We start from the raw sequence: 26,233 nt of genomic DNA, 5'->3' as shown, positions 1-26,233 counted from the left end.
GGGCTCCATGATCACTGCAGATGGTGACAGCAGCCACGAAATTAAGAGACACCTGCTTCTTGGGAGAAAAGCAATGACAAACCTACACAGCATCTTAAAAAGTAGAGACATCACCTTGCCAACAAAGGTCCGTATAGTAAAAGCTATGGTTTTCCCAGTAGTGGTGTATGGAAGTGAAAGCTGGACCATAAAGAAGGCGGATCGCCGAAGAATTGATGCTTTTGAATTATGGTGCTGGGAGAGACTCTTGAGAGTCCCATGGACTGCAAGAAGATCAAACTTATCCATTCTTAAGGAAATCAGCCCTGAGTGCACGATCTGGAAGGACAGATCGTGAAGCTGAGGCTCCAATACTTTGGCCACCTCATGAGAAGAGAAGACTCCCTGGAAAATACCCATGATGTTGGGAAAGATTGAGGGCACAAGGAGAAGAGGATGACAGAGGATGAGATGGTTGGACAGTGTTCTCGAAGCTACCAGCATGAGTTTGACCAAACTGCGGGAGGCAATGGAAGACAGGAGTGCCTGGCGTGCTCTGGTCCATGGGGTCACGAAGAGTCGGACACGACTAAACGACTAAACAACAACAACATTTTCATCTGTCACAGAAGCAATGCTTGTTGCTCAGCAGTTGGACTGAAACCAAAGGGGCTGGGGGGGGGGGGAGAGAGATCACACTACTCCGTAGCTCTGAGGTGCCACAGGATTATGGCTCAGGCCTTTCAGCAATCCTTGAGCTTTATACTAGTCTAGCTTCTCAACATTTGATAAGGACTCCCTGGAATATGAATCCCTCCCACTCTTGATCTTCTGCATATATAAATATATTTGCTTTATCATATGCTTCTATCCCCCCTTTTTAACACAAAAATGATTAGCATAATGTCACCAACACAAAGATTCAAAACAAAAGCTACAAAGGAAGTCATTCAGAAATTAGCACAAGAATTTATCTCGCAGGGTGTCTACATAGAATAAAAGCTAACAGTATATAACAAGGACTCAATGCCTTATGCAAGTATCTGAAAACATACAATTTTATTGAAATGTGTTTTTATGAGCAAACCACGATCTTAAGGTTCTTTATGAATAATGAAAGCCCTCATTATAAAAAGAGGGTGAGAAGGAAGACTCATACCTCCATTAGAAAGCCATTTTTTTTTCTTCCTGATTCTAACAAAATCCTACAGATCAAATAAGTTCCCAGCAGAACCTCTGCAACCTCACTGCTTCCAATAGCTTGCAGATTGCTACCTCATTACAGGATGAAGCTCAGAAGTGGAACAGAATGCAGGTCAATTTTCTCAACTCTCTTGCCTAGAGGCCAATTTAAACAGCCACTTTCGCCACAATGTGGAAACCTATCTCTGGAAGAAATGTAGCTACTCTGAACCAAGCAAGCCAGGAGGCAAATGGCACATGGCTTCATGAGACTGCAATCACCTCAGTTTTCTTGTGGGGGGTTGCAAGTTTGAGAGTGCGGCCCCGTGTCAAAATCACTCCTGTACATAAGAATGCCAAAATGTGAGAGAGAGAATGATGCTCCAAGCTTTCCCCCACCTGCAACATGCAATGACTTTGAATGCAGCGAATGCCTCCATCCTGACCTGGAACCGTCCCGGGAAAAGATTGCATGCTCACACGAGCTGCCAGTTGCTCAATGCATTAACATAATAGGCTTGCAATAAGTATTTTGATGTCATCTATCAAAACCAGCCCTTTACTTCCCCCAAAACTTTATATACAGGAATAATGAAGTTGATTACATTCGGTTTTAGGCAAAGAATTCACACATTCCGTAATGCCAAATCCAGAAACAAATGTGGTTCAAGGTGGTGCTGCAAGGACGGCCCAGTATTGAGTTGTCTAGCTAAACAAATGTGGTCTCAAATAGCTTAGAAATATTAACTGTTTATTTGCATACAACAACAGCCAGAAGTACCACTCCTTCTGTCTAATGCACACACACACACACACACACACACACAGAGGAAAGGAAAATGATTTGACCTGTTTCACGACAGTAACAGTTCCTGGGGCCATGGCAACGACAGAGGCGACAGCAGCTGCGTCGTGGGGCTCCGAGCCCAGCTCTATGATCTGTTGCAGGATGTTCACAGCCGTGGGGTCAAGTCGTCCCCCTAATCGGAGAGAATGTCAATATGAGAACCATTAACAGCAACACAAACTTGCCAATCTTCGCTTCTGTTCAAACTCATCTCCTTTTGCTTATGTTTCCTGCACATTCCGCCATGCCACTGCAGTGAGAACTTCCCCTGTTCACCCCTCGTTCAAATCCCTTTTCACATTCTTCCCTAGTTCCTTACAGAATCCTGTCTTTTCCCCTCACCATGCTTAGAAGCAAGCCCCGCTGGTGGCACTGAGTTTGCTTTGGAGGAATAAGACCGTACGCCCTAATAAACTGGTCTGTCTCCAAGGTACCAAGGTGTTCCAATTACCTTTGGAGACCTCAGTAAGTTGTCAGATCCGACGGAACGGGCTGCACTGCTGTCACCTGACGGCATCGGGCCCAAACCTGGCAGCTATAGGCTGACATCGCCTGAAGCGAGCTTTTGTCTGCCCCCCCCAACCCCACCTTACCCTCTTCACCAGGCATTAGTGGGGTTCGGACTGCTCTGCTAGTTTCTTTTCAATGTTAGAACAGAAGCAACCCGCCTCTGTGCTGTCCCCAACTGCTTCAAGTCTTTGCAGGATTTGGGAAGAAGCTGTGCTGGTGGCATCAGGTTGCAGCCAATATGCGTTTCTTTCCCAGAGTCGCTCCGGACTTGGCAACTTTGATAAAATAAAACAATACGCTCCCTAGTGAAGCCACTTTTTTTGACAACGTAATGTTGGTGTAATTCTGGAGCAGCAAGTACCACTTCAAATGCCATCTTGACCATGAATCTCTCTGGGTGGCTCTAGGTTAGCTACTCTTGTTGTTACTCGCAGACCTACATTTGCAACTCGTACTACCTTTAGGGAAGCTTTTAATATTTCATGAATTACTGTATTTTAATATTTTTCTGGAAGCCGCCCACAGTGGCTGAGGAAACCCAGGGACTCGTTTTGAACGCTCAGCATTTATACACTGCTTTTGCGAAACATTTGTTTCTCCTTAAAGAGAATGTTTTACCATTCTCCGAGGTATATCGCAGGTCCTGTAGAGCAGCAACTGCGGCCTGAGTTCCTTGCATATCTTCGGCTTCCGTGATATGGAGATACTGTGTTTCTTCAGGAATTTCTGCTTTGGGCTGCAAAAAGTGATCAAAGGGAATTAGCTGGCACACATCACAAAGATGCCAAACAGCTACTGCAGTATGTAACTATCAACAAGGGATGCGGGTGGCGCTGTGGTCTAAACCACAGAGTCTAGGGCTTGCCAATCAGAAGGTTGGTGGTTCGAATCCCCGCGACAGGGTGAGCTCCCATTGCTCGCTCCCTGCTCCTGCCAACCTAGCAGTTCGAAAGCACGTCAAAGTGCAAGTGGATAAATAGGTACCGCTCCGGTGGGAAGGTAAACGGCGTTTCCGTGCGCTGCTCTGGTTCGCCAGAAGCGGCTTAGTCCTGCTGGCCACATGACCTGGAAGCTGTACGCCGGCTCCCTTGGCCAATAAAGCGAGATGAGCGCCGAAACCCCAGAGTTGTCCGCGACTGGACCTAATAGTCAGAGGCCCCTTTACCTAACTATCGAAGAAGCACCATTTTAAGTCCATTCATTCTGAAAATTACATGCACGATTCTTACAGTCACATCAAAAGTTGGAACTAATTTTCAAATTATCATTAATTCATAATTTACACTTCTTACGTACTGTTCTCTGAAACCTTTATCTTATTTACCTTCGCAGTAGCTTGGGATGAATAAATTATCCACTTTCCAAATGGGGAAGCTAAGGCTGAGATCCAATGCACGCTTTCCTGGGTTAAGTCCTACGGAAAGCAGTAGGACTTACTTCTGAGAAAACATGCATAGGATTGCACAGCACAGCTAAAAAACAACACTTTCTTCAAGGCCATCTAATAAACCTAATTTGAATCCAAGTCACAATTCAACACTCTACAGAGCTTTTGGGAAATTATTAAAATCAGTTAATTTCAACCCTCTGCAGACTCAGAAATTTTCTCTGACCTTCCCTTTTGCTTCTTTTCCCATCTTAGTAAGCCACTCAGTACACTCAGTAAAAACATATAGTTTAGAGACTTTAGAGGCTCCAAAACTGGGGGGGGGGGCACACAGGGGATGCCCACCTGTCAATCACCTGGTGTCATTTGACACCAGGCCATTCAATTTCAAAGCAAGAATCAGAACCATACTCTAAACACACTCCTTTGCAGCTGCGGCTTGAATTCAGGCCGGGGTTGCAAAGATCCCTGATGAAAGTGGAATTTGCATCTGACACCGAATTTGAATTCAGAACCAACAGCAAGCCCTCCTTTTGATAGGGACCAGCCCTATCCACTGAGTCTAGGACTTGCTGATCAGAAGGTCGGCGGTTCGGATCCCCATGACGGGGTGAGCTCCCGTTGCTTGGTCCCAGCTCCTGCCAACCTAGCAGTTCGAAAGCACGTCCAAGTGCAAGTAGATAAATAGGTACCGCTCTGGTGGGAAGGTAAACGGTGTTTCCGTGCGCTGCTCTGGTTTCGCCAGAAGCGGCTTAGTCATGCTGGCCACGTGACCCGGAAAAACTGTCTGAGGACAAACGTCAGCTCCCTTGGCCAGTAAAGTGAGATGAGCGCCGCAACCCCAGAGTCCTTCACGACTGGACTTAACTGTCAGGGGTCCTTTACCTTTACCTTTAAAGGGCAATGGGGGGGAAAGGATTCTTTTGCCAGATAGCATACATCTCTGCATGCCTACACAAGAGGCAGTGCATTTTTTTCATCTCATAAGGCAGCTTATGTTGTCGTACTCTCATTTGATTCCAATTACATCCCCCACCTTGACCCTTCTAGAGATGCTTGAGATTTCAGGGCCAGCTGCCACAGCTTGTCTTTACCTCCCACTTTGTCTCCCCATCATACTCGACCAATCTGAGTCTATGTTTGTTCTTGAGGTGTCGGTTGAATTCCCACTTTGTACCATACACGAAGTTGCAAACTGGACACTTAATGCCACCTGAAGGAAAAGAAAAAAAGAAAGGGGTGGGGGAGGAGAACAAGATGAACTTCATCAACACAATCTTTGCCTCTCGTTGTTGATAAATTAAGGCATAAGCATGCCAGTAAGAAATCAGCACGCCAGGTTACCAGGTTGCAACTTTATCAAGTTTAATAGATGATTACTTTCCAATTTGCACAAAGCAGATTTTACGCACCATTAAACAGCAACACGTTGTCAGTTATATAACTACTATGTTTTACTACTGATGCTGAAAATACTTTTGGATTTTTGTTTTCCGGCAGCAGAGTATTTCAGGTGAATTCTGCATGCGCGCACACACACACGCAAATTGTTTTGCTAATTTTTAACTAGAAACACGAAAAATGAATCTACTACACACCGAGTTAAGAATCTGTTTTTAATCTATTTCCTATTTCCGTGCTCAAAATCTCTGGCAATTTGGACATAGTAAAAAATAAATAAATTGCTTCTTGATTTTTTTTTTCCTGATTCAGAAGAAGCCATGAAATCTTGCTCTGAAATCTCACGGTGGGAGGATGCACAGCATGGTGGGAAATGTTACTTTGCACTGAGCAGCAGAACAAAACATAGCCCTGAGTTATGGATGCTTGAGGAATTCCTTATTTGTGAATTCTGATACGGACACACCTGACCCACTCGTCTCAACCTACAGTGATTGGGGGCACAGTAACCATTCAGACTTTGTATTTTTTTTTCTGATTTTGCAATGCAGTTTTTTTAAAAACTTTATATCTTGAAATGTGCATGCGATGTGTATTTTAGGATTAATTGCATTTAGAAATGGGCATTTGATTATTATGCAGATTTTAAAAAGAAAAAAGAAATGCAGCAGTGGCCACTGATCCATTCTTCCCTATTCGAAGGTACCTCTCCTTTTTAAATAAATAAACCACAAAATCTTATGGTATCTTACTAGAACAGCATAGTGAAATGGTCATTTGCAGCAAGCACTGATCAACAATGCAGGTGTACTATTTTATGTTGTACTATTTTATTGTTGTTAGCCACCCTGAGCCCGGCTTCGGCTGGGGAGGGCGGGATATAAATAAAATTTATGATGATGATGATGATGATGATGATGAAAAACCTGGGAAACAGTTCCAGAGCTGTTTTGTAGGACCCTGGGCATGGGGTGAGGGGGAAAGAAACATACCGAAAAAGACTCAAAACTGAAAAAGAGATATCAGAAATAAGAGCCTTTTCTGTTTCTCTGCTATCCTGTCCCCCACTGTTAAGGGCGAATAATCACACCAGTGATACATGCGCTGGCTGACTGTGGAATTGGCTCAGCATGTGGGAGCTGCCATGACACGTCTTGTGATCTTTCCTGTGATCCTGATTGGATGAGGGGCAGTCTATGAGTGAACTAAATAACTATCGCATATATACATGGTGTCTCTACATCCCAACTCCACATGCTTTCGTGCAGTGGCAAGCCACCCTAATCTCGCAGCGGTACGTTGGAGAATTTGCCACTGGCACATTGTTTATCAGTTGCAGAAATGTCTTTGCACCAAACGTTTTCCGTCTCCAAGCCAAACTCTTTCAAGATGGGGCTTCATCAACGTGGCGGAATGGAATAATTTCCTCTATTTCATTTCATAAAACCTCATTAAAGTGAGGTTCATTTGCTGATATTTATTAGTCTTCAAGGATTTCCTAAGTCCTGCCTATTATTATCTTTAACCGCTTTAGACAATGCAGGCTGCTTGATTTTATGCTAAACTGGAATAGCTTCTCTGTCAAATGTGTTAATATGCAACATTGCACGGCTCCCTAGTAAGTACCTTTGGCACAGGATAGGAGAAAGATACCATCAGTTACCAAATCTGAAATGAAATATTCATTTCATATCACCCTCTTAATAAAAACTCAATTAGACGCAAGACCTTCCTCTATTTCTTTTAAATTAAAATTACTGTAACAATAACACCCTGCTAATTAAAATGGGCACCTTTGTCACTGCGACTTTAATTAAGGAACAACAAATGGAAGCATGCAGTTGAGCCAGTAGCAGAAAACTGTGCGACAGCTAATTGACACCGCAGCTAAAGAAAATTAATTTCCATCCAATTCATTAAATACTTTGGCAATACAGAGAGGGGGAAAGGTCACTGAATGACATACCTTATCTGCGTTTGACACCCGTGCATGCAGTCAAATCATATTGGAGTATTTCATATTTCTGAAATGCCAAAGGAGCAATTCCACTGTTGGCCTCCCCACCATCCCCCTGGACACACACACACACTATTAATGCACTAACTGGTCGCTTGGAAGTGACATTTAGTTTCTATATTGCATTAATAAGGGGTCACAAAATGAAAAGAAGTCGCAGATAACAAGCAGCCAGAAAACCCCCGAGGATCTGTGTGCTACTGATAGTATGGGGAAACGCTCGTTTTAGAAGGCTTCCTATCTGCAGCTTCCCATGGTGAACCTCCTTCTTACAGTCCTTGAGTTTAAGCTACAGCATCAGGACACCCATAGGGAAACTTACTGGAAAACACTTCCATTAAGTACTTTTCTTACTAGAACTCTACATGCAACTGCATGCCCTGGGCTATTTCCTTATCAATGGTTACAGCTCCAGATCCTTACAGTTTGTCTTTAAAAAATGCAGGAAAGTTTAAGCAACAAAATAATTAATAGGTTTAGCTTCACTGGGCAAATCTGCCTGAAGTTTACAACCTGTATTCTGGCCACGGTACCTTCTTTTTGGCGACAGGGAGGCCATGTGGTTGGCTGTTTTTGAAGGGTATTTTAGAGATAGCAGGGATATGCCCAGGCCCTGTTGTTAGCTCATTTTATCTACAATTCAGGTGGTCTCCTGTCATGGAGTGGCTAGATGCAGAGGAATTGGGGGGCCCCTACCCAGCTGGGGAACCCCCAAGGGAATCCCCAGGGAAAGAAGATTCAGAGCCAGGGGGGTTGGTGGTGGAATGGCGATGAGTGGTCAGAGGGAGCAGACTGGGAGGAGGAAGGGTCGCAAGCAGAAGAGGCGACAGGGTTTGGTGAGCAGGAAGAGGCTGTGGCAGAGGGCGATTCAGACTCAGAGGCAGAAATGGAGGCTGGGAGGGAGGCCCGGAGACAGAGAGGCAGGCTGCTGAAGAACTAAGGGAGTCTCCCCCTCCTGCCGGGACCAGCTACCTCTCCCCTGGTCTCATAGAATGTGCAGAGAAGTGAGGAGGGCAGAGCAGAGGCAGGTTGTGCACAGACGCAATTTGCGACTGCTTGGGAAATACTTGGGAGAGGAAGAGACTTGGGAAGTGGTGGGAAGGCGGAGGCCTTCAGTCCGTGCAAATGCCTTCTTGGAGCAAGACCAACTGGGGAGAGGTTGCTGGGCCTGCGCTGTTTTGGTTTCTTGCATAAAGATTTATGGAAGTGAGAGCTGGACCATAACGAAGGCTGATTGCCGAAGAATTGATGCTTTTGAATTCTGGTGCTGGAGGAGACTCTTGAGAGTCCCATGGACTGCATGAAGATCAAACCTCTCCATTCTGAAGGAAATCAGCCCTGAGTGCTCACTGGAAGGACAGATCCTGAAGCTGAGGCTCCAATACTTTGGCCACCTCATGAGAAGAGAAGACTCCCTGGAAAAGACCCTGATGTTGGGAAAGATGGAGGGCACAAGGAGAAGGGACGACAGAGGACGAGATGGTGGGACAGTGTTCTCGAAGTCTGACCAAACTGCGGGAGGCAGTGGAAGACAGGAGTGCCTGGCGTGCTCTGGTCCATGGGGTCACGAAGAGTCGGACACGACTAAACAACAACAATAAAGATTTAACTGCACTAACACGGAGGGGTCGCCCCCCCCTTTTGATTGCTGACCTGTGCTTGCCTCCAGCTCCTGACATTTCCTTTCTCTTTAACTTCTAAAACAAGTTAATCTGGCTACTAGATACACATCTGTGTATCATAGGGGGGAAACTATAAATCCAGCGTGCATAGATACGTTCCTGGCTTCCTGTGCAGAGCCCCTCCCCCCCATTTCCTAATGCAAAGTTGTGAAGGTTCATGAAGTGGAAACTGCTCCCCATTCCATCAAATGTATGGCTTGCCCTGTTTCTATACAGTGGTACTTCGGGTCACAGACGCTTCAGGTTACATACGTTTCAGGTTACAGACTCCACTAACCCAGAAATAGTACCTCGGGTTAAGAACTTTGCTTCAGGATGAGAACAGAAATCGAGTGGCAGCAGCGCGCAAGCAGCGGGAGGCCCCATTAGCAAAAGTGGTGCTTCAGGTTAAGAACAGTTTCAGGTTAAGAACAGACCTCCAGAAAGAATGAAGTACGTAACCAGAGGTACCACTGTACTTGCATTCTTGGCTGCTGTTGCACAAATACGTTTGTCCATGGAAAAACAAACATGGCTGCCCATGCACCTGATTCACATGCCAACAGAGATAGGAAGCAGCCTTATTCCAGGCCGGACCATCAGTCCATTAGCTCAGTACTGTCTACAATGACAGACAGCGGCTCTCGAGGTTTCAGGCAGCAGATGACTGGAACTGGATCTAGGGCCATTGGAATACAATGCACGTACTTTTCAATGGATGTACAGCGCCCCTTCAAAGTCCATGCTGCAACAAATGCATTTGTTTCTAAGGTACCGCAGACCTCAATCTTCATTGCGGTTTGGAGGACTCAAAGAAACTAACATCTGGGTGCACTCATTGCGATGCTTTTGTCCAGGGGTTGGCAAGGCTTACTGGGCATGGGCAGGATCACTCCCATGGAGATCCTCCGTGGGCTGGGCCGGCACAGTGCGATGCCGGAAATCGAGTCTGCGCATGTCAGCTGTGCTGGAAATCGCGCTTGTGCAGAAGCGATTTTCGGCGTCTGGGCATGCGCAGAAGCGTTTTCTGGAGCCGCAGAAGAGTCCCCACGCTACGCTGGTTTAGCACAGCGCGCAGGGACTCACCAAACAGGTGGCTCAGTTCAGGGTGGCACGTGGGCCAGTTAAACGGCCTCCGTGGGCTGCTTCCAGCCCATGGGCCTTAGGTTGCCGACCCCTGCTTTTGTCCTCCAGTTCCCATATTTGCAACAGTGGAAGGGGGAGGGCAGACAGCATTTATTCTGAATGCATTTGGCTTCTGTCACTGTTTCTGTGTTGTTGGAACATGGGTTAGCACTTCCGATAAATGTGAATTCTTTGCAGACATTTTTTTTTAAACAGCTAAGAAAGAAGAAAAGAATAATTTGGAAATGCTTTTTTGAAATGTCACGCTTGGGAGAATGATGTTTTATTCATTATCTAGAGCGGCTGTGTTAGTCTGGCATCTATTCTACTGTTTAAAAAAAAAGCGAATTTTGAAATCCCTGCAAGATGCTTTTTAAGGAGGGGGAAAGTTCTGCATTTTTTCGTTCAATATGGGGATAAACACTTGGAAACCATCAAAAATAAAACAAGGGAGTCAACTTCCACAAACAGCTCAGCATCTCCCAACAAAAGGCAATCAAATTTGGCTTCCTTTTAATTCCCCACTTGCAGTAGCGTTACATGCTTTTCAATGTCCTGATTCCTTGAATACGTTTCATGCTTAAGAAGCTACTGGACTGGGCTATCAGATTTCCAACTGCACAGCAGCAAAATGTCCCTTAAGAGTGCAGTGTGCACATCTCTTGCAGTTGCATCCAGATACTATGTTGTTTGGCAAAACCCATTTTTAATTAGATAGGGCCCGGAGTAGTGAAAAGAGTCCTCTTGAATTCCTCTCCCTCCCTGCTTCCTCTTTTATCTTCCCAGGCTCTAGTGAATATCAAAACAACAAAAAAACTCATATAGCAGGAAGGATATGAAGTTTACGGCATGCAATGCCTTAAGAGAGAATATTATGAAAATGATATACAGGTGGTACATGACCCCAGTCAAGCTTGCAAAAATCTATCATTTGCCCGATAATAAATGTTGGAAATGTAAAGAAACTGAAGGTACATTCTTTCACCTTTGGTGGACGTGCCCAAAGATCAAGGCTTTCTGGGAAATGATATATAATGAATTGAAAAAGGTATTTAAATATACCTTTCCGAAGAAACCAGAGGCCTTTCTTTTGGGCATTGTCGGCCAATTGGTGCCAAGGAAGGATAGAACTTTTTTTATGTATGCAACAACAGCAGCAAGAATACTCATCGCAAAGTATTGGAAGACACAAGATCTACCCACTCTGGAAGAATGGCAGATGAAGGTGATTGACTACATGGAACTGGCGGAAATGACTGGCAGAATCCGAGACCAGAGAGAAGAGATGGTGAAAGAAGACTGGAAGAAATTTAAAGACTATTTACAGAAATATTGTAAAATTAAGGAATCTTAGAAGGATGTTGGATAGAAACTAAGGGTTTTTTTAGCTGTAATGCTTTAAGAGATATGAAAAAAGGTTTGCAACTGGGAAATTTAATGGTAAGGATTTGCTGAATCAACAAATTGAACTGGAATACAAAAAAGGGAGGTATGAGGAGGTCCGGGGAAATAAGTATAAGGAAGATAGGTTATGGAAATTTAATGTCCTTTTAACTGTTTTATCTGGTATGTTTTCTTTTATTTTTTACTTCTTTGGTTATATTAAAAAAAAAAACTTTATTTTTTTTTCTTTTTGTATTCTGTATTTTTTGTACTTTTTTGAAACTTTAATAAATATCATTTAAAAAAAAAGAAAGAAAAATGCTCAGGCACCTACTCTGATGCTCAGCTAGTTATTTGGAAGTGAGCTGAGATGAAGCAGTGGAACTGAGAAATGTATGCAGGAACCAAGTACAAGAGAAGAATGCTTTGCGGGAGGAACGCTAAGCGTTTAACCAAGTAGGATTTGACCCACAGGGCGGTTTCACAAGTGACGCAGAGAAGAACTGGCTAGGTTAAGAATGCAAGAAGGTGGCCTGCTGAATCAGGCCAAAGGCTCATCTCTAGGTCAGCTTCCCGTTCCCCGCAGTGAGAAGAATATCCTGAAGCAATGAGCAGAACGTTAGGTTTGCTTGCTCCATGAGATGCAGTTCATCAAGTCAAAGCTGTCATCCTGTGAAGCTGTTTCCGCAGAAACCAACAGGAGTTCCATGGGGTGTGTCCTACCATGTCCATCTGTGGACAGAGAGCTACTGAATCCAAGGGATTCTTCTGCGAGATGAAAGTGGGGTGCAGACTGATTTTTGCAGATCTCCCCTTTCTCCTGCTGTCCGCTGCACTGTTCCAAAATGTCCCCTGCCTCTCTTGAGCTGGTGAAGGGCGGGCGAGGGAGGAGAGCTGCAGAGGGAAGGGAGAATCAGCGAAAATGGCTTCCCCCCCATTCTATAATAACAGATGCCTTCTGCTGAGCCAGAGACTGATGGACAAGGAGAGACACAACTGAATACAACCCCAGGTAAATACATTCAGGATTGGAGGTGCCAACTCTGATCACAGTTGCACAGCCAGTTTTCAAAATGTAAAAAAAAAAAAAAAGCGTAACTGGGAAAAAATAACCTTTTCTCAAATACAGCAACAGCTTTCTTCCTTTAAAAGTGCCTATGGCATCATTCCCATTAAGTAAGAGCCAAGAACGCGTTCTGTAGGAATTTAAACCTGGGCCGATCCACAAGAGGGTGTTGGCTTCCCTCCAGCTTTCATTCATGTGGATTTTCAATTCGCACACAAGGTTTGCTACAGGTTTTTTCTTTCAGGGAAGTGATGACAGTGCCACACACACACACACACACACACACACACACACACACACAGACAGACAAACAAGCACACACACACACACACAAAATCCCATCACTGTCCACCACTGAAAAGCTAAGCCTGCCACAGCATACTCTCTGCCACAGCATACTCAGCTCTCTCTGCAAAAGAAATTTAATTGTGTCTTAATTCAAAGGAGTAATTTTTGTGCGCGACGGTTTCAAAATAAGACAGGTCACCTTGCTGGAGAAGGGCTTCGGCGGCAAGCTCTCCAGAGCCAGCATTAACATACTCTTCGTTGGGATGCTTCCTGTTGTAATGTCTCTTCAGAGAACCAGATATGTTGCAGGAATAATGGCAGTGTGCACACCGGAAAGGCTGCAGAAGGAGAAAGGAAATGAATTAGCCATATCTGTTTCCTGTCTTCAGAACTTTACAGAAGACCTACGCTTCTGGCTTAAAAACAGCAAGATTCAAATCTATCTCAATATGTACGTTAGCTAGCTAATTTGTTCCATTAGGTAACGCTTCTAGAGCAACACATGCAAGCCAATGCCTTAGCAATGCCTTATCTCCAACTGTATTACATTTTTATGCCTTGCAAAGTTTCACAATAAGGCAGAAATTCATTGGCACTGAACAGCTCCGCGAAGTATTTATGTGTCGTGGCTGCTGAGTCCTGGTCTCCTCCATAAAAAGATGGATTGGCAAAGCAAGGTAGCATCACTCACTCTGAAGTTGCAAAAAAACCACCCACAACTGCAGAATTTCCAGCTACTCAATAAATTACACTGCATTAAAATTAATGCCCTGTACTAATTTAGTGACATGCTTCTCCAGGCAGACACGAGGAACACAGAGCTGATGCCTCATTCAGAAATGACTAGCAAAAGAAATTGATGTGCGGGAAGAACATGCAAAGGTTGTGCACAACTCTGCACATATAATTTGCAATTGTCCCAACTGGACGTTCGGTGGAATTCCTCAGCCTCGTGCACAAGAAGAGTGTGGCGCAAGGGCAGCGCATCTGCTCAGCATCCAGGCATTCTGCTCCCTATATCCACGTCCCTCGTGATGAAAAAATGTAAGACAAACACCCTCCATCCCTGTTTTGCATGTGACTGGGACAGGCAAATGAGTAAACAAACATGGCCGCCCCGGTTGCATCTTCTCTGGCCCTCCCTAGAGCAGTGGCGCGATCTTCACTGAGGTAGCATGTCCTCTAATTGGCTGGTGGACTGTTTCCTCTGTATGTTTGGTTGAAGGCCTGAAGTAAGGAAGACCTCTCTGTTCCTGTCTCCTCCAATTATACACTATTTTTGTACAGTTTCTTGGTCTCAAGACTTTCTTCTCCAGACTCGGTCTGCACTATTTCAGTGACTTTCCTAGCAATGCTGAGGAGAAGTCAGCAACAATGGGAAGAAAAGAATGCAATATGGTCTATTTACCGATCAGTATACTGGTTTCCACTGCAAAAAAAATATCATTGTCTGGGAACTATGAAAGCTCAGAAATACTATTTTCCCCTGACCGAACAGAGGCACTCAGTCTCCAGAGCTAGTCCAGTTAGAATTGCATCGTGTGCTTTACAAAAAATTAATCACTTCACAAAAATCAATCAGTACAGATGTCCTACAAAGTTTCCTTTAGAGACCTCAAATAAATCCATGTAAATAGGTTTCCTGACTAGAATATTGAACATAACAAGGCATTAACATTCCTGAAACATGTTTCGGGTGCACAACAATGCTGAGAAGCAGTTGTTCATATTCCCATTTTAACAATGGGGAATTGAGGCTGAAAGGTAATTGGCGTAAGGAAGGCGTTTCAGTCGCTTCTCTTTACTAGGCCACATCAGAAAACAGTTCCTTGTGCATGTGGTCAGGACTCAGCAGTCCTATCAGAAAAATATAGTTGGCTCTGTGGAGTTTTCACATGCACAAAAGGGTTAAAAGACTGAGAAAAAAGAACACTGCAACAATAAAATCTGTCTTTCAGTGCGTATCCTGCAAAATGTGTGTGGAAAGGAACTATCAATATCTTCAGAAGGCTATTTCTTACAGCCACAATACTGCCTATTATTGAAATATCATAGTTGCCTGCTTGGCTATTTAACAATAAAAACTGCTGTGACCTTTAAATGGTCTAAAGGTCATAAAAAAATATCTTTGGACCGATTTTGTATTCCAGCTTAGATGCCTTAGCAACAACAATTCACAGAGCCGCTTGCAATGTTATGGTGTGATACAGCTTTGGTTTTGGATGTGGGATGTTCTGGTCCAACTCCTCATTCAGGCATGATAACAACAACAACATATTACTTATACCCTGCCCATATAACTGGGTTGCCCCAGCCACTCTGGGTGGCTTCCAGCATAATAAAAGTACAGCAAAACTGTCAAATATTAAAAACTTCCTGATACAGGACTGCCTCCAGATGTCTTTGGAAAGATGTGCAGTTGTTTATCTGTTTGATGTTTATCTGTAAGAAGCTTTCAAGGTAGCTTTAGTAATAATAATAATGATAATAATAATAATGATAATAATAATAATAATAATAATAATAATAATAATAATAATAATTTATTATTTGTACCCCACCCATCTGGCTGGGCTTCCCCAGCCACTCTGGGCGGCTTCCCAAAAAAATATTAAAATACTCTAATACATCAAACATTAAAAGCTTCCCTGAACAGGGCTGCCTTCAGGTGTCTTTAAAAGTCTGGTGGTAGTTGTTCTCTTTGACATCTGGTGGGAGGGCGTTCCACAGGGAGGACGCCACTACCAAGAAGGCCCTCTGCCTGGTTCCCTGTAACTTGGCTTCTCACAGCGAGGGAACCACCAGAAGGCCCTCGGTGCTGGACCTCAGTGTCCGGGTAGAACGATGGGGGTGGAGACGCTCCTTCAGGTATACAGGACCGAGGCCGTTTAGGGCTTTAAAGGTCAGCACCAACACTTTGAATTGTGCTTGGAAACGTATTGGGAGCCAATGTAAGTCTTTTAAGACCGGTTTTATGTGGTCTCGGCGGCCGCTCCCAGTCACCAGTCTGGCTGCTGCGTTCTGGATTAGTTGTAGTTTCTGGGTCACCTTCAAAGGTAGCCCCACGTAGAGTGCATTGCTGTAGTCCAAGCGGGAGATAACCAGAGCATGCACCACTCTGGCGAGGCAGTCCGCAGGCAGATAGGGTCTCAGCCTGCATACCAGATGGAGCTGGTAAACAGCTGCCCTGGACACAGATTTGACCTGTGCCTCCATGGACAGCTGCGAGTCGAAAATGACTCCCAGCCTGCGTACCTGGTCCTTCAGGGGCACAGTTCCCCCATTCAGGACCAGGGAGTCCTCCACACCTGCCCGCCTCCTGTCCCCCAAGAACAGTACTTCTGTCTTATCAGGATTCAACCTCAATCTGTTAGCCGCCATCCAACTTTAGACACCTTTTACAGGGCAAATTACCTTGCAAAGTTACTGGGAAACCCAGCATTTGGAGAACCTTGAGATACCAAGGTAATGGCATGCCTAGCCCTGACCTAAATGTTGGGGACCTTGAGGAGCTGGCAGGGCTCCTTGAATCCAATGCTGAGAATTCCCTTGAGGGGACCTCTGGGTTGATACCCAATAATGAACTTCTGGAACCACAAGGAGAAAGTGAAGCAGCCCCTAAGCCCTCAATAGCACTGGAACCAAACACTTTTAGGGCCAAAGAGCGATGGCTCAGTATGCATTTACAAGACCCGGTGTTGGTGGTCTACTCGTGAGTAAGTGGTCCCTGTTCATTGGCAACAGCTGTGGTTTGGATGTGGTTTAGGAGGCCTGAGTATATAAGACTTCCCTTGTAAGTCTTCCACTGGCGAGAAACAACACAGCTCTATGGCTTCTAGTCCCCGGTGGTAGAAGTTGCCTTGGTTGAACTCCCTGTGATGTTGACCTTGGACTGTTTCCTGGTCTTATCTCTGGATTTGGTTGGTGACTCAACTGACTCTCTGCACTTGACCTCTGTTTGGAAGATGCTTCTTGGAAGCTGCTGCATCTGCAACCCTTCCCTGGTTGCTGAGTGCTTAGGTGAAAGGCATCTTTTGTAACTGGGACCTTAGTACCTGAGGGCATCCCTGTGGAGAGGCACTGTAACCAGCGATGCAGCCAATTAGTGGGGAACAATAGATACTGCTTTAGTCCAGACTCCCTGCCTCAAGCCTTGAGAAGGTAAGGGCAGCATGTGATGGGTAAGGATGCTTAAGAAGAAACAGCAGAGTCTTACAAGGTATGGATTGTGAAAGTAGCTCTGTTCAGAAATGTACAGGCAAACAATGGATTATGGAGACATAGCACAAGTGGTGGCACCAAGGCAAAAAATCAACGTGTAGCTTCCCAACAGTCTCTAAGCAGGCTAAGGTGCCTCTGTTCAAGGTGATCAGTGCAGCATTTAACAAAACTGGTACCCAGTCCATCTTCCTTCATCCATCTTCCTCATGGGAAGTGTCTCTGTTTACTATCTAGCTGGACAGCCTAAGTAGGCCGAGTGCCAACTTGAACTGTTCCCACCCCCCCATCAGCGAATCTTTAAAAATCAACTGTTTTGCATCTGCTTCGCTTCCATTTCTTTACTATAGGCATAGGCAAACTCAGCCCTCCAGAAGTTTTGGGACTACAACTACCATCATCCCTAGCTAACAGGACAAGTGGTCAGGGATGATGGGAATTGTAGTCTCAAAACATCTAGAGGGCCGAGTTTGCCTATGCCTGCTTTACTATGTATGGTAAGTTGAAAGCAATTCCCAACTGAGTTTAATGAGTAGGAACCCATCGATCCTCTTTATCTTTCTGTACCATTTGACCATTTGTTATTCATTTCCCTCTGAACATTCTTCAAACGGCACCAAATTGTATTTAAGGATATTTATGCCGAGAAATGTAAAACAACTGTCATTCTGAAGGGTAGGCTTCTCGAACCAAAATTAAGCGGGAGGGTTTCATGCAATTTTAAAAAAAATATATAAGCATGCATTTATTATTTATAATATTGCATTTTTAAGGACGTTGAGGGTGCTGGTAAAAAGAGAAAAGGAACATAGATGTAGTGAACACATAAATAAATACAGAAATGCAAAGAAGGTCATGGAGAGACCACACGCGGAACAAAGTGAGAGATTGTTAAGTACCTGCTTGGTGTCACAAAGCCCACGCATACATTTTAATCGCTGTTGTTCAATTTATCACTTGTGATAGCTCAAGGCCATATTTTAAAAAGAGGGCTTTGGAACCCTTTCCTACACCATGCAGTGACTGCTGAGGACAGATGCCAAATAGGCAGAGAAATATATTTGACTCTCTGAACTGTAGGCTATGTTCCATTCACACTAAAGTAAGAGCTTTCTGCATGTGTGTGTGTACACACACACACACACACACACACACACACACCCAGACAAGCAAAAGCACTACCACAGAGCCACAGCAGCAACATACATTGAAATCACTATCATACCACTTTAACAGTCATTGCTCCTCTCCCTGCAAGGAATTCTGGGAGCTGTAGTTTAAGGGTGCTGAGGGTTGCAAAGAGACCCGACCCCCCCATCTTCCTCCTAGAGCTACAGCTGCAAGAGCTGCTTGACAACCAGTTCTTCTTTCTGGGAAACTCTGAGAGTTGCGTCTCTGCGAGGGGAATAGGGGTTTCTTAGCAAATCTTGGCAACCCTGACAAACTACAGTTCCCAGGATTCTTTTGGGGAAGACATGGTTGGTACCACGCTGCTTTTTAGAAAGGTGCTGTGTATGTGGCCAAGGACCCATTCTAGCAGACAAAAGCACTTGAGGGCGACCTACACCAGGGGTAGTGAGGGCTGTGGCTTGGGGAGAGTCTCAAGGGCTTGAGAGACAGGCCTGGAGGGTGTTGATAGGCTAGTGCCATTTATATGTGCGCACCATTCAGCCTACTACTACTAATTTATACCCCGCCCATCTGGTTGGGTTTCCCCAGCCACTCTGGGTGGCTCCCAACAGAACATTAAAAAGACAAACATTAAAAACACGATAAAAGATCAAACATCAAAAACAGGGCTGCTTTCAGATGTCTTCTAGAAGTCAGATAGTTGCTTATTTCCTTGACATCTGGTGGGAGGGCATTCCACAGGGCAGGTGCCACTACCAAGAAGGCCCTCTGCCTGGTTCCCTGTAGCTTCTTGCAGTTAGGGAACCGCCAGAAGGCCCTCGGAGTTGGAGCAGAACGATGGGGGTGGAGACGCTCCTTCAGGTATATTGGGCTGAGGCCGTTTAGGGCTTTAAAGATTAGCACCAACATTTTGAATTGTACTCGGAAACGTACTTTCTATTGTTTTATCTTACTCAGCCCAACACAATCCTCCACTCTCAGCCTTGCATCAGCCACTGCAGTACATTATGTCCCAGCCACTTAAATAGTTTGGTGCTGATAATCGGTTCAAATGACTTCAGAATTCGCCTTGTTCATGAAATTTTTGGCCAGGCATTCTTCGTTTGCATCTTTTTAAACATATGCCAGAATGGTGACCAGATGGAATATCTGCCTCAGAAACTATACAAAATGACCGTGTTTTATCATCATCTATTCTGGGATGCACACAAGAAATGCCAGCATGTTTCTGTTTAAGGTGGACATGTTCATTCGCTGAAATAATATTGGTCTAATATCTTGAGAGCACGAGACAGAATTACTGAAAAGAAAATAATTACCTTATCCTTGCTGACGTCCACAAAACCAATAAAATACAGATGGCATCATATTATATTGTAACTGTAGCTAGCTAGAATTCTTTCTGTAAATATCGGAAGGAAAGACGAATCCCAAAAATGCAAGCATGGAGAAAGTAAATTGCATAAACATGCAATCCTGGATACATTAAAAGATGTGTTCTTTTGAATGCCTGAAGAGGGCTAAAACACATCAATGATAAAATGCATAAGCATCATCATCACCTAGAATGTAGCTGCTTAGCCTTTGGGGGTTTGTTTCTGTTGTAAAATAGCAGGCCTTTTGTTTTAATATCCCCAATGCACAGGTTGTTTTGAGCCACAGCTTCGAAAGCTACAGGAGGGTCAAAGTTCAGCCCAGGGATCTGAGGCTTAAGGGCAGGGAAGTGAAACGAAACTTAAAGACTAAAGGCAGGGGAGAGAAGTGTACAGAAGAGATACCTATCAAATCAGGAGAAATAGATAACCAGCTGAATATCAGGGCTTTAAAGCACCCCACACAGTTCTAGACATGCCTGTCCCAGTATGGTTTAACTGCAACCTGTGCAGGCAAAAACAGGTCACCAGATGTCATCGCGATGCCAGGTGATTTGGAGGTGGGAAACCCCACCTGACAAACTTGGCCCATGGGAGGGGGGAGAAGACAGAAGTTATAAGGATCTCTCTGGCTCCAGCTTCCCATGCCGATCCAGGGACATCTAAATCTGGACCCTCTAACCTTGGGCATAGTTTGCTGCAGCATCTCAACCGCTGCCATGTGCTGCACCCGCAACAACTGCTTGGCAGCACAGTGGTTCACGCAGCCAAGTCAGCAGCAACCTCCTTACCTTGAACGAAGCATGCTGCTCCATGTGCCTCAGCAGCTGTGGCTTTTGTGCGGCAGTATAATCGCACACTGTGCACTTGAACTGTTTCCCTGAAACAGAAAACCAACCAATTCAGATACAAATGCGTTGTCTCATTTAAACAGAGGAAAACAGATATGAAGTAGCAACCGTCATGATTTAACCCTGCTATTCCTGAATTTCTGTTTCTATAATGCTGCTTTTATTTGTTTCTGAAGCTGTGATTTACCCGCCTTTATGATACGGTTTCACTGTTATGTTGAGTTTCCATTTACGCATCTTCTTGATGCATGTTTGGTCAGTTGCCTTCAGATGGCAATCTCTGAAATCACTTGAATGTGTTCTATTGAGGGGATGAACTTGAGAGAATGAAGTGTCCTGAAGGAGAATCGCCACCTAAGGCAAAACTAGAAAGATTTTGCCTCTCTTAAAGTCCACAGTTTCAAAGGTCTTTGGACAGTCTAAAAGGTTAATTAAATGTGACAAGGGAACATCAACGAGTCAGTTCTCCTGTAGGTTTTCATGGGTGGCAAATCAAGTTGGGGCAGCAGTGATAGGTCAGGAGGTGTTTTAATCCTTCCACCACAACATTTTCCTGATCTAAACTACCATCCCCAAATGTGGTGGAGAATTCAGGCTAGGCAAATGGTGCTGTGGAAAAGGTTATCCCCCTCTTTCTCATAACCCCTTCCCTGTGGCTTCTTTAAGCTTCACAACATTTTAAAATTGACAATAGGAGATCTCGATCATAGATGCCCTACACCACATCTAGCTTTGCCCCAATATACTCAAAAGTAAAGCCGGAGGCTTTAAAAACTGTATAATTCCTGGTTTATGTACATTGGTATTGACTCCTTAGATTCGTAGGACAACAAACAAACACAAGGGAGTAACAGCCTTTGAATCCTGATGGCATAAAAGAAACTTTAAATAAACCTGAGCATGTCGTAAGTGCTGCAAGCAATTCTCTTCCCGAATGCCCCTTTTAACATTTCACATCATTTATTTATTTGCTTGACTTTATGCTATACAAGTCTGGACTGCAGAACAGTTTACAGCATTTAAAGCATCTGTCGTGCCTCTTTTTAGAAGCTAAATCGGTAGCCCTTCTCTCTTTAACTCTCAGCTGTTTGCAAACTGTGGAAGACTCTCAGTATGATGCGAGCATATTAAAACCTGCACAGAGGTCTGTTTTACTCCAGCTCCTCCTTCATTACCACGACAGAGAATTTCTGTTTGAAATCCTTTCAGCAACAGCTGTCAAAAACTTAAAAGGGAACCCCAAAGTGCAAGTTGAAAAGGCAAATCTATACTAACTTGTCAAGTTTTCTCCTCTAAATTTTAAGTTGTTGATGGATTTCCAGAGAAGCTTATGCATAAGGCTGACAGTTTCCATAAAACACGGTGGAGGGAAAAGGCTTGATGTTTAGAACGTTCACTATCTAATTGAACTTAGAAGTCATGCTCTGTGTTTCATTAGTTACTGTGAACAGCAATAAACTCGGACAGAGATTCATTCTGTACTGATGTGCCATTCTTGGCAAGAGGAAGGAATAGAAAAATGTTGGACAGGGGACTGCTGAGTTTGCATAAACAGCCTCCCAAGAACAGAAGTGGCTTGCTAGTTGACAGGAAGTGCTAGGTGAATCTTTGATCTAATCTAGCAATGCAACTCTGACTATTCTTCATGCATATAATAAAACTTGGTGCAAAACACACTGCTTGCATTTAGGCATCTTTAGAGAGTGTTGGAAAAGAAACAAAGGTGAGAGGTAACAATGTGTGAGCAGATGAAATCTTAACACCTTGGTGTTTTGGGGGTTTTTTAGACGCGTCATTGGGCAGGTTGTGATATCAAGGGGCCAATTGATTCACTCCATGCACAGGGCTTCTGTGTGGCATGGTGTAGCACAGGTCTTTATCTCCCTTACCACCGACTTGTCAATTACTTGGCATCAAATGATGTTGGTTGGGACTTCAGAGCACCACTTGGGTCTTGGCAAAGCGCTCTGAAGCCCCGCTGATCAGCTGAGGGTTGAAGCCAGCAGCTATTAGTTGACAAGCAGCCTTGAAATTACTGCCTTCTTCAGGATTGGTTGCATGATCCGACAGGCCTGGAGTCGCTGCCTATCTGCTAATAAGTGGTAACTTAAGCCCAGTGGAGTTTCCTGTGCCATGACCCCAGTGCAGCTGAACCCAGCACACTTGCTCTCCATTTCCAATGGGAAATCAGGAGCGCCCTTTAAGACTTCCAGTTGTGCATCGGCAGCCACAACTCTGTTTGCCCTGCACCTGATGTTATACATCACATCAGCTGCGGGGCAGGTGGGCATGGCTTGGGGGAAATAACCTTGCAGGCCAAATCTGAACCCGTGCCAGGTCTAATTAGCCCTGTGGGGCAGAACTCCCCCACCCCCGGCGCAAGTTTGTATAGGGTTTTCTATGCAAGCCACCCTAACTCCATGTAGCACCACTGCATTGCTCTGAGTCGCTGCTAGCTTGCAATTTCAAACAAGCAATATGATGCAAACCATTGCGGAAGGGCTTTGGGTGGTCTCAGCCCTGACAGAGAGCTACTTGCCATCGGCGGTGTGGAGGAGCTTGTGGCTCTTCAGGGTGCCTTTGGATTTGAACTTCTTCCCGCACATATCGCACAGGTGGGTCTTCTCAGTGCTGTGGCGGTTCATGTGAGCTTTCAGGTTGCTCTTGCTGCGAGTGGCATATTCGCACAGGGAGCATTTGAATGGCTTGATGCCTGTGCAAAAAAAGAGAGAACAGAAATGAAGAAAGGGCTGCCTGGAGATGACCGGTCAAAAACTTTGCAGGGATACGAGGAATGGCCACTTGAAGGCAATGTTCTAGGACTACTTCAATGTCTAAAATCCCTGGTAGAGAACAAGGATCCTGAGTTCATGTTAGTAAAGGTAAAGGGACCCCTGACCATTAGGTCCAGTCATGGCCGACTCTGGAGTTGCGGCGCTCATCTCACTTTATTGGCCGAGGGAGCCGGCGTACAGCTTCCGGGTCATGTGGCCAGCATGACTAAGCTGCTTCTGGCGAACCAGAGCAGCGCACAGAAATGCCGTTTACCTTCCTGCCGGAGCGGTACCTATTTATCTACTTGCACTTTGACATGCTTTCGAACTGCTAGGTGCGCAGGAACAGGGACCGAGCGACGGGAGCTCACCCCGTCACGAGGATTTGAACCGCCGACCTTCTGATCGGCAAGTCCTAGGCTCTGTGGTTTAACCCACAGCGCCACCCACGTCCCATTATTATAGCGGATTGCAATAAGCAAGTCTCCCCTATTCCTAGGCAGTAAGGGCAGGGGGTGCTGCTGCTGCTGCTGCAATAAAAAGGAGGGGATGCACAGAGGGATGACGGATGCAAAGAAGCAGGAGAGTTTCAGTTTTTTTCTTCTGCATTGATGGTGGAATATATGAGGCAGAGAGACCGCACTATGTGTACACACACAAACACAGCTAGGCCATAGCATTTTACTTTTCTATGCGGAAATAATGTCTGGAGCTTTGAGAATATCCAGGCTTGAAAACAGCAGCCTTTGCACGGATGGCGGTAATAATTTAATTTACCCTTTTGTGCATGGATATTATCAGGCAGGAATACTCGCTGGGCTAACTTGTGATTCATTAATTCAAAAACAAAAGGGATTTGAAATATTAATTACGGAATAACTTTTGACTTATCTGCTGAGGCAGAAAATCGCTAAAACGGGTAGCTTTGAACTAGATGAGCCACAAACAACTGATTTACATAGACTTTGCGGTAGCTCCAATAGAAGATGCAGCAGGAGACTTCAAAAAGCTGACTTATGTCAGAGCTCTGCTTTCGGAGTACTAGAGCAACAAAGGGGGTGAGGTGGAAATATACTGCTTGCCATTTATCATGTCAAAGATGCTATAAATGAGAAATGCAATAAATAAAGTTAGCAGTGGGAATTAATGTAGAAGCCCTATGCCAGCAGGGCCTGTGCTAGCCTATTTTTCCTTTTTTTAAAAAAAACCCCACACACACCATCAGATGGAATATCCTTCCAAGTGATGTTTAATTACAGCATTAACCAAACTGGTCAGAGCAGATGCCACTGTCCTGGTGAACACTCTGCATTCACCAAAGGTGTTTATGGTATGTTAAAAACCTATTCAGCCAGTGCTGTAGCTAAATGTACCACCTGGAAGAATCTTTTATCAGCCAATGGGGCTTAATTCTAGCTAAGTGTGTTTATATTGCAAATCTTACAAGTTGCACCCCTCTCCTGTTGCCATATCTGTGATGCTGCAAAGGTGCTCTCTGCACTGCCTTCAGCAGTGTTTTCCAAACTTGGTTCTCTAGCTGTTTCTGGTCTACAACCTATCGGGGCATTACTCTGGGCCAGTCCTGCAAAACATTTTGACCCACATCCGTAGATGTTGAGCACGCATTAGCAGTTCAGTGAAAGTGAGATTGTGTCGGATATCCGAGCACAATTCAAAGTGTTGGTGCTGACCTTTAAAGCCCTACACGGCCTCAGCTCAGTATACCTGAAGGAGTGTCTCCACCCCCATCGTTCTGCCTGGACACTGAGGTCCAGCGCCGAGGGCCTTCTGACGGTTCCCTCGCTGCGAGAAGCCAAATTACAGGGAACCAGGCAGAGGGCCTTCTCGGTAGTGGCACTCACCCTGTGGAACGCCCTCCCACCAGATGTCGAAGAGAAAAATAACTACCAAACTTTTAGAAGACACCTGAAGGCAGCCCTGTTTAGGGAAGCTTTTAATGTTTAATAGGTTATTGTATTTTAGTGTTTTGTTGGAAGCCGCCCAGAGTGGCTGGGGAAACCCAGCAAGATGGGCGGGGTATAAATAAATAATAATAATAATAATAATAAAGTGTCTTTATTTACAGCAAAGAAAACAAAAGCATCATGACGAGCGGTGAGCTGCGTCTTCTCACACAGACAGTTCCCTCAGAAGAGAGACAGAGAACAAAGAGCGGAAGTATCTCAGACTGACTTCTGTTCCCATATGCAACAGTACAGAAAAGTAAACATAGGAGCATATGATCCAGCAATGGAGAATGAAAATACTAACACAACCCCCATCATCCCTAGCTAGCAGGAGCAGTGGTCAGGGATGATGGGGACTGTAGTCCAAAAACAACTGGAGTCCCAAGTCTGGGAAACACTGACCTACAGTAAGCACTTTTCCCTGGATGGTGACTGAGGGGCAGATCATGCATGCAAGTTCATCACCTGATGACTGCAACATCAAGTGACGACTTGCATGCCTGAATCATCACAGATCTCGGGTTAATTGGCAACCACCTGCTGCCTCCTCAAAGTGCAATACTTTTAAATAGAGTCGGTTCACATTTTCAGCTGCCGTTCCTTGCATTAAGAAATTCTGGGTTGCATTCTACTCAGAATATACCTAATGAAGTTAATGGCCCTAAGTTATGTCCGTCAATTTCAATGGATCTTCTCTGAGTATGAATAGCACTGGCTGCAACCCAAAGTGTGAACCAGTTCGAAAGGTGGAAGGCTTAACGAGCTGATGTTGACGAAAGTACTGGGAAAGCAGCAATTCTTCGCAAATGCCCACAGAACTGGGCTTCCAGGGTGAAGAACCAGGACTGTGAGCCTCACAGGGAACTTCCAGACCATTGCATTTTCAGGTACAATTCAAAAGCACCAGCAAATTCAGGCAGTCATGTGCAACAAACCAGCAAAGACTGGACTTTTTGTGATAAGCAAAGTGATGGAGAAAATGCACTGAGAAGCGTGGAGTGACACTTGCTTTGATGCATCATCATCTAACCTCCCTAACATGCCCTGCAAATCGGAATGAATGCTTGTTAAAT

The 26,233-nt window shown here is 44.8% G+C and overlaps 1 protein-coding gene across 1 annotated transcript in view; it reads right to left on the bottom strand.

Moving 5' to 3' along the window:
• Positions 1-26,233, bottom strand: part of ZFAT (zinc finger and AT-hook domain containing) — a 93,506-nt gene that overhangs the window by 9,500 nt on the left and 57,773 nt on the right. The window contains exons 10-15 of the mRNA XM_081012498.1: positions 22,959-23,132; positions 20,360-20,448; positions 13,046-13,184; positions 5,000-5,118; positions 3,137-3,254; positions 2,011-2,141 (exon numbers count right to left, since the gene is read on the bottom strand). Coding sequence (XP_080868624.1) covers positions 2,011-2,141; positions 3,137-3,254; positions 5,000-5,118; positions 13,046-13,184; positions 20,360-20,448; positions 22,959-23,132 — 770 coding nt within the window. The remainder of the gene's footprint in view (positions 1-2,010; positions 2,142-3,136; positions 3,255-4,999; positions 5,119-13,045; positions 13,185-20,359; positions 20,449-22,958; positions 23,133-26,233) is intronic.

The sequence above is a fragment of the Podarcis pityusensis genome (assembly GCF_964106645.2).
Source record: "Podarcis pityusensis genome assembly, chromosome: 7".
NCBI lineage: Eukaryota > Metazoa > Chordata > Lepidosauria > Squamata > Lacertidae > Podarcis > Podarcis pityusensis.
The sequence above is the reverse complement of the archived record's forward strand: the minus strand, read 5'-3'. Positions and strand labels throughout refer to the sequence as shown.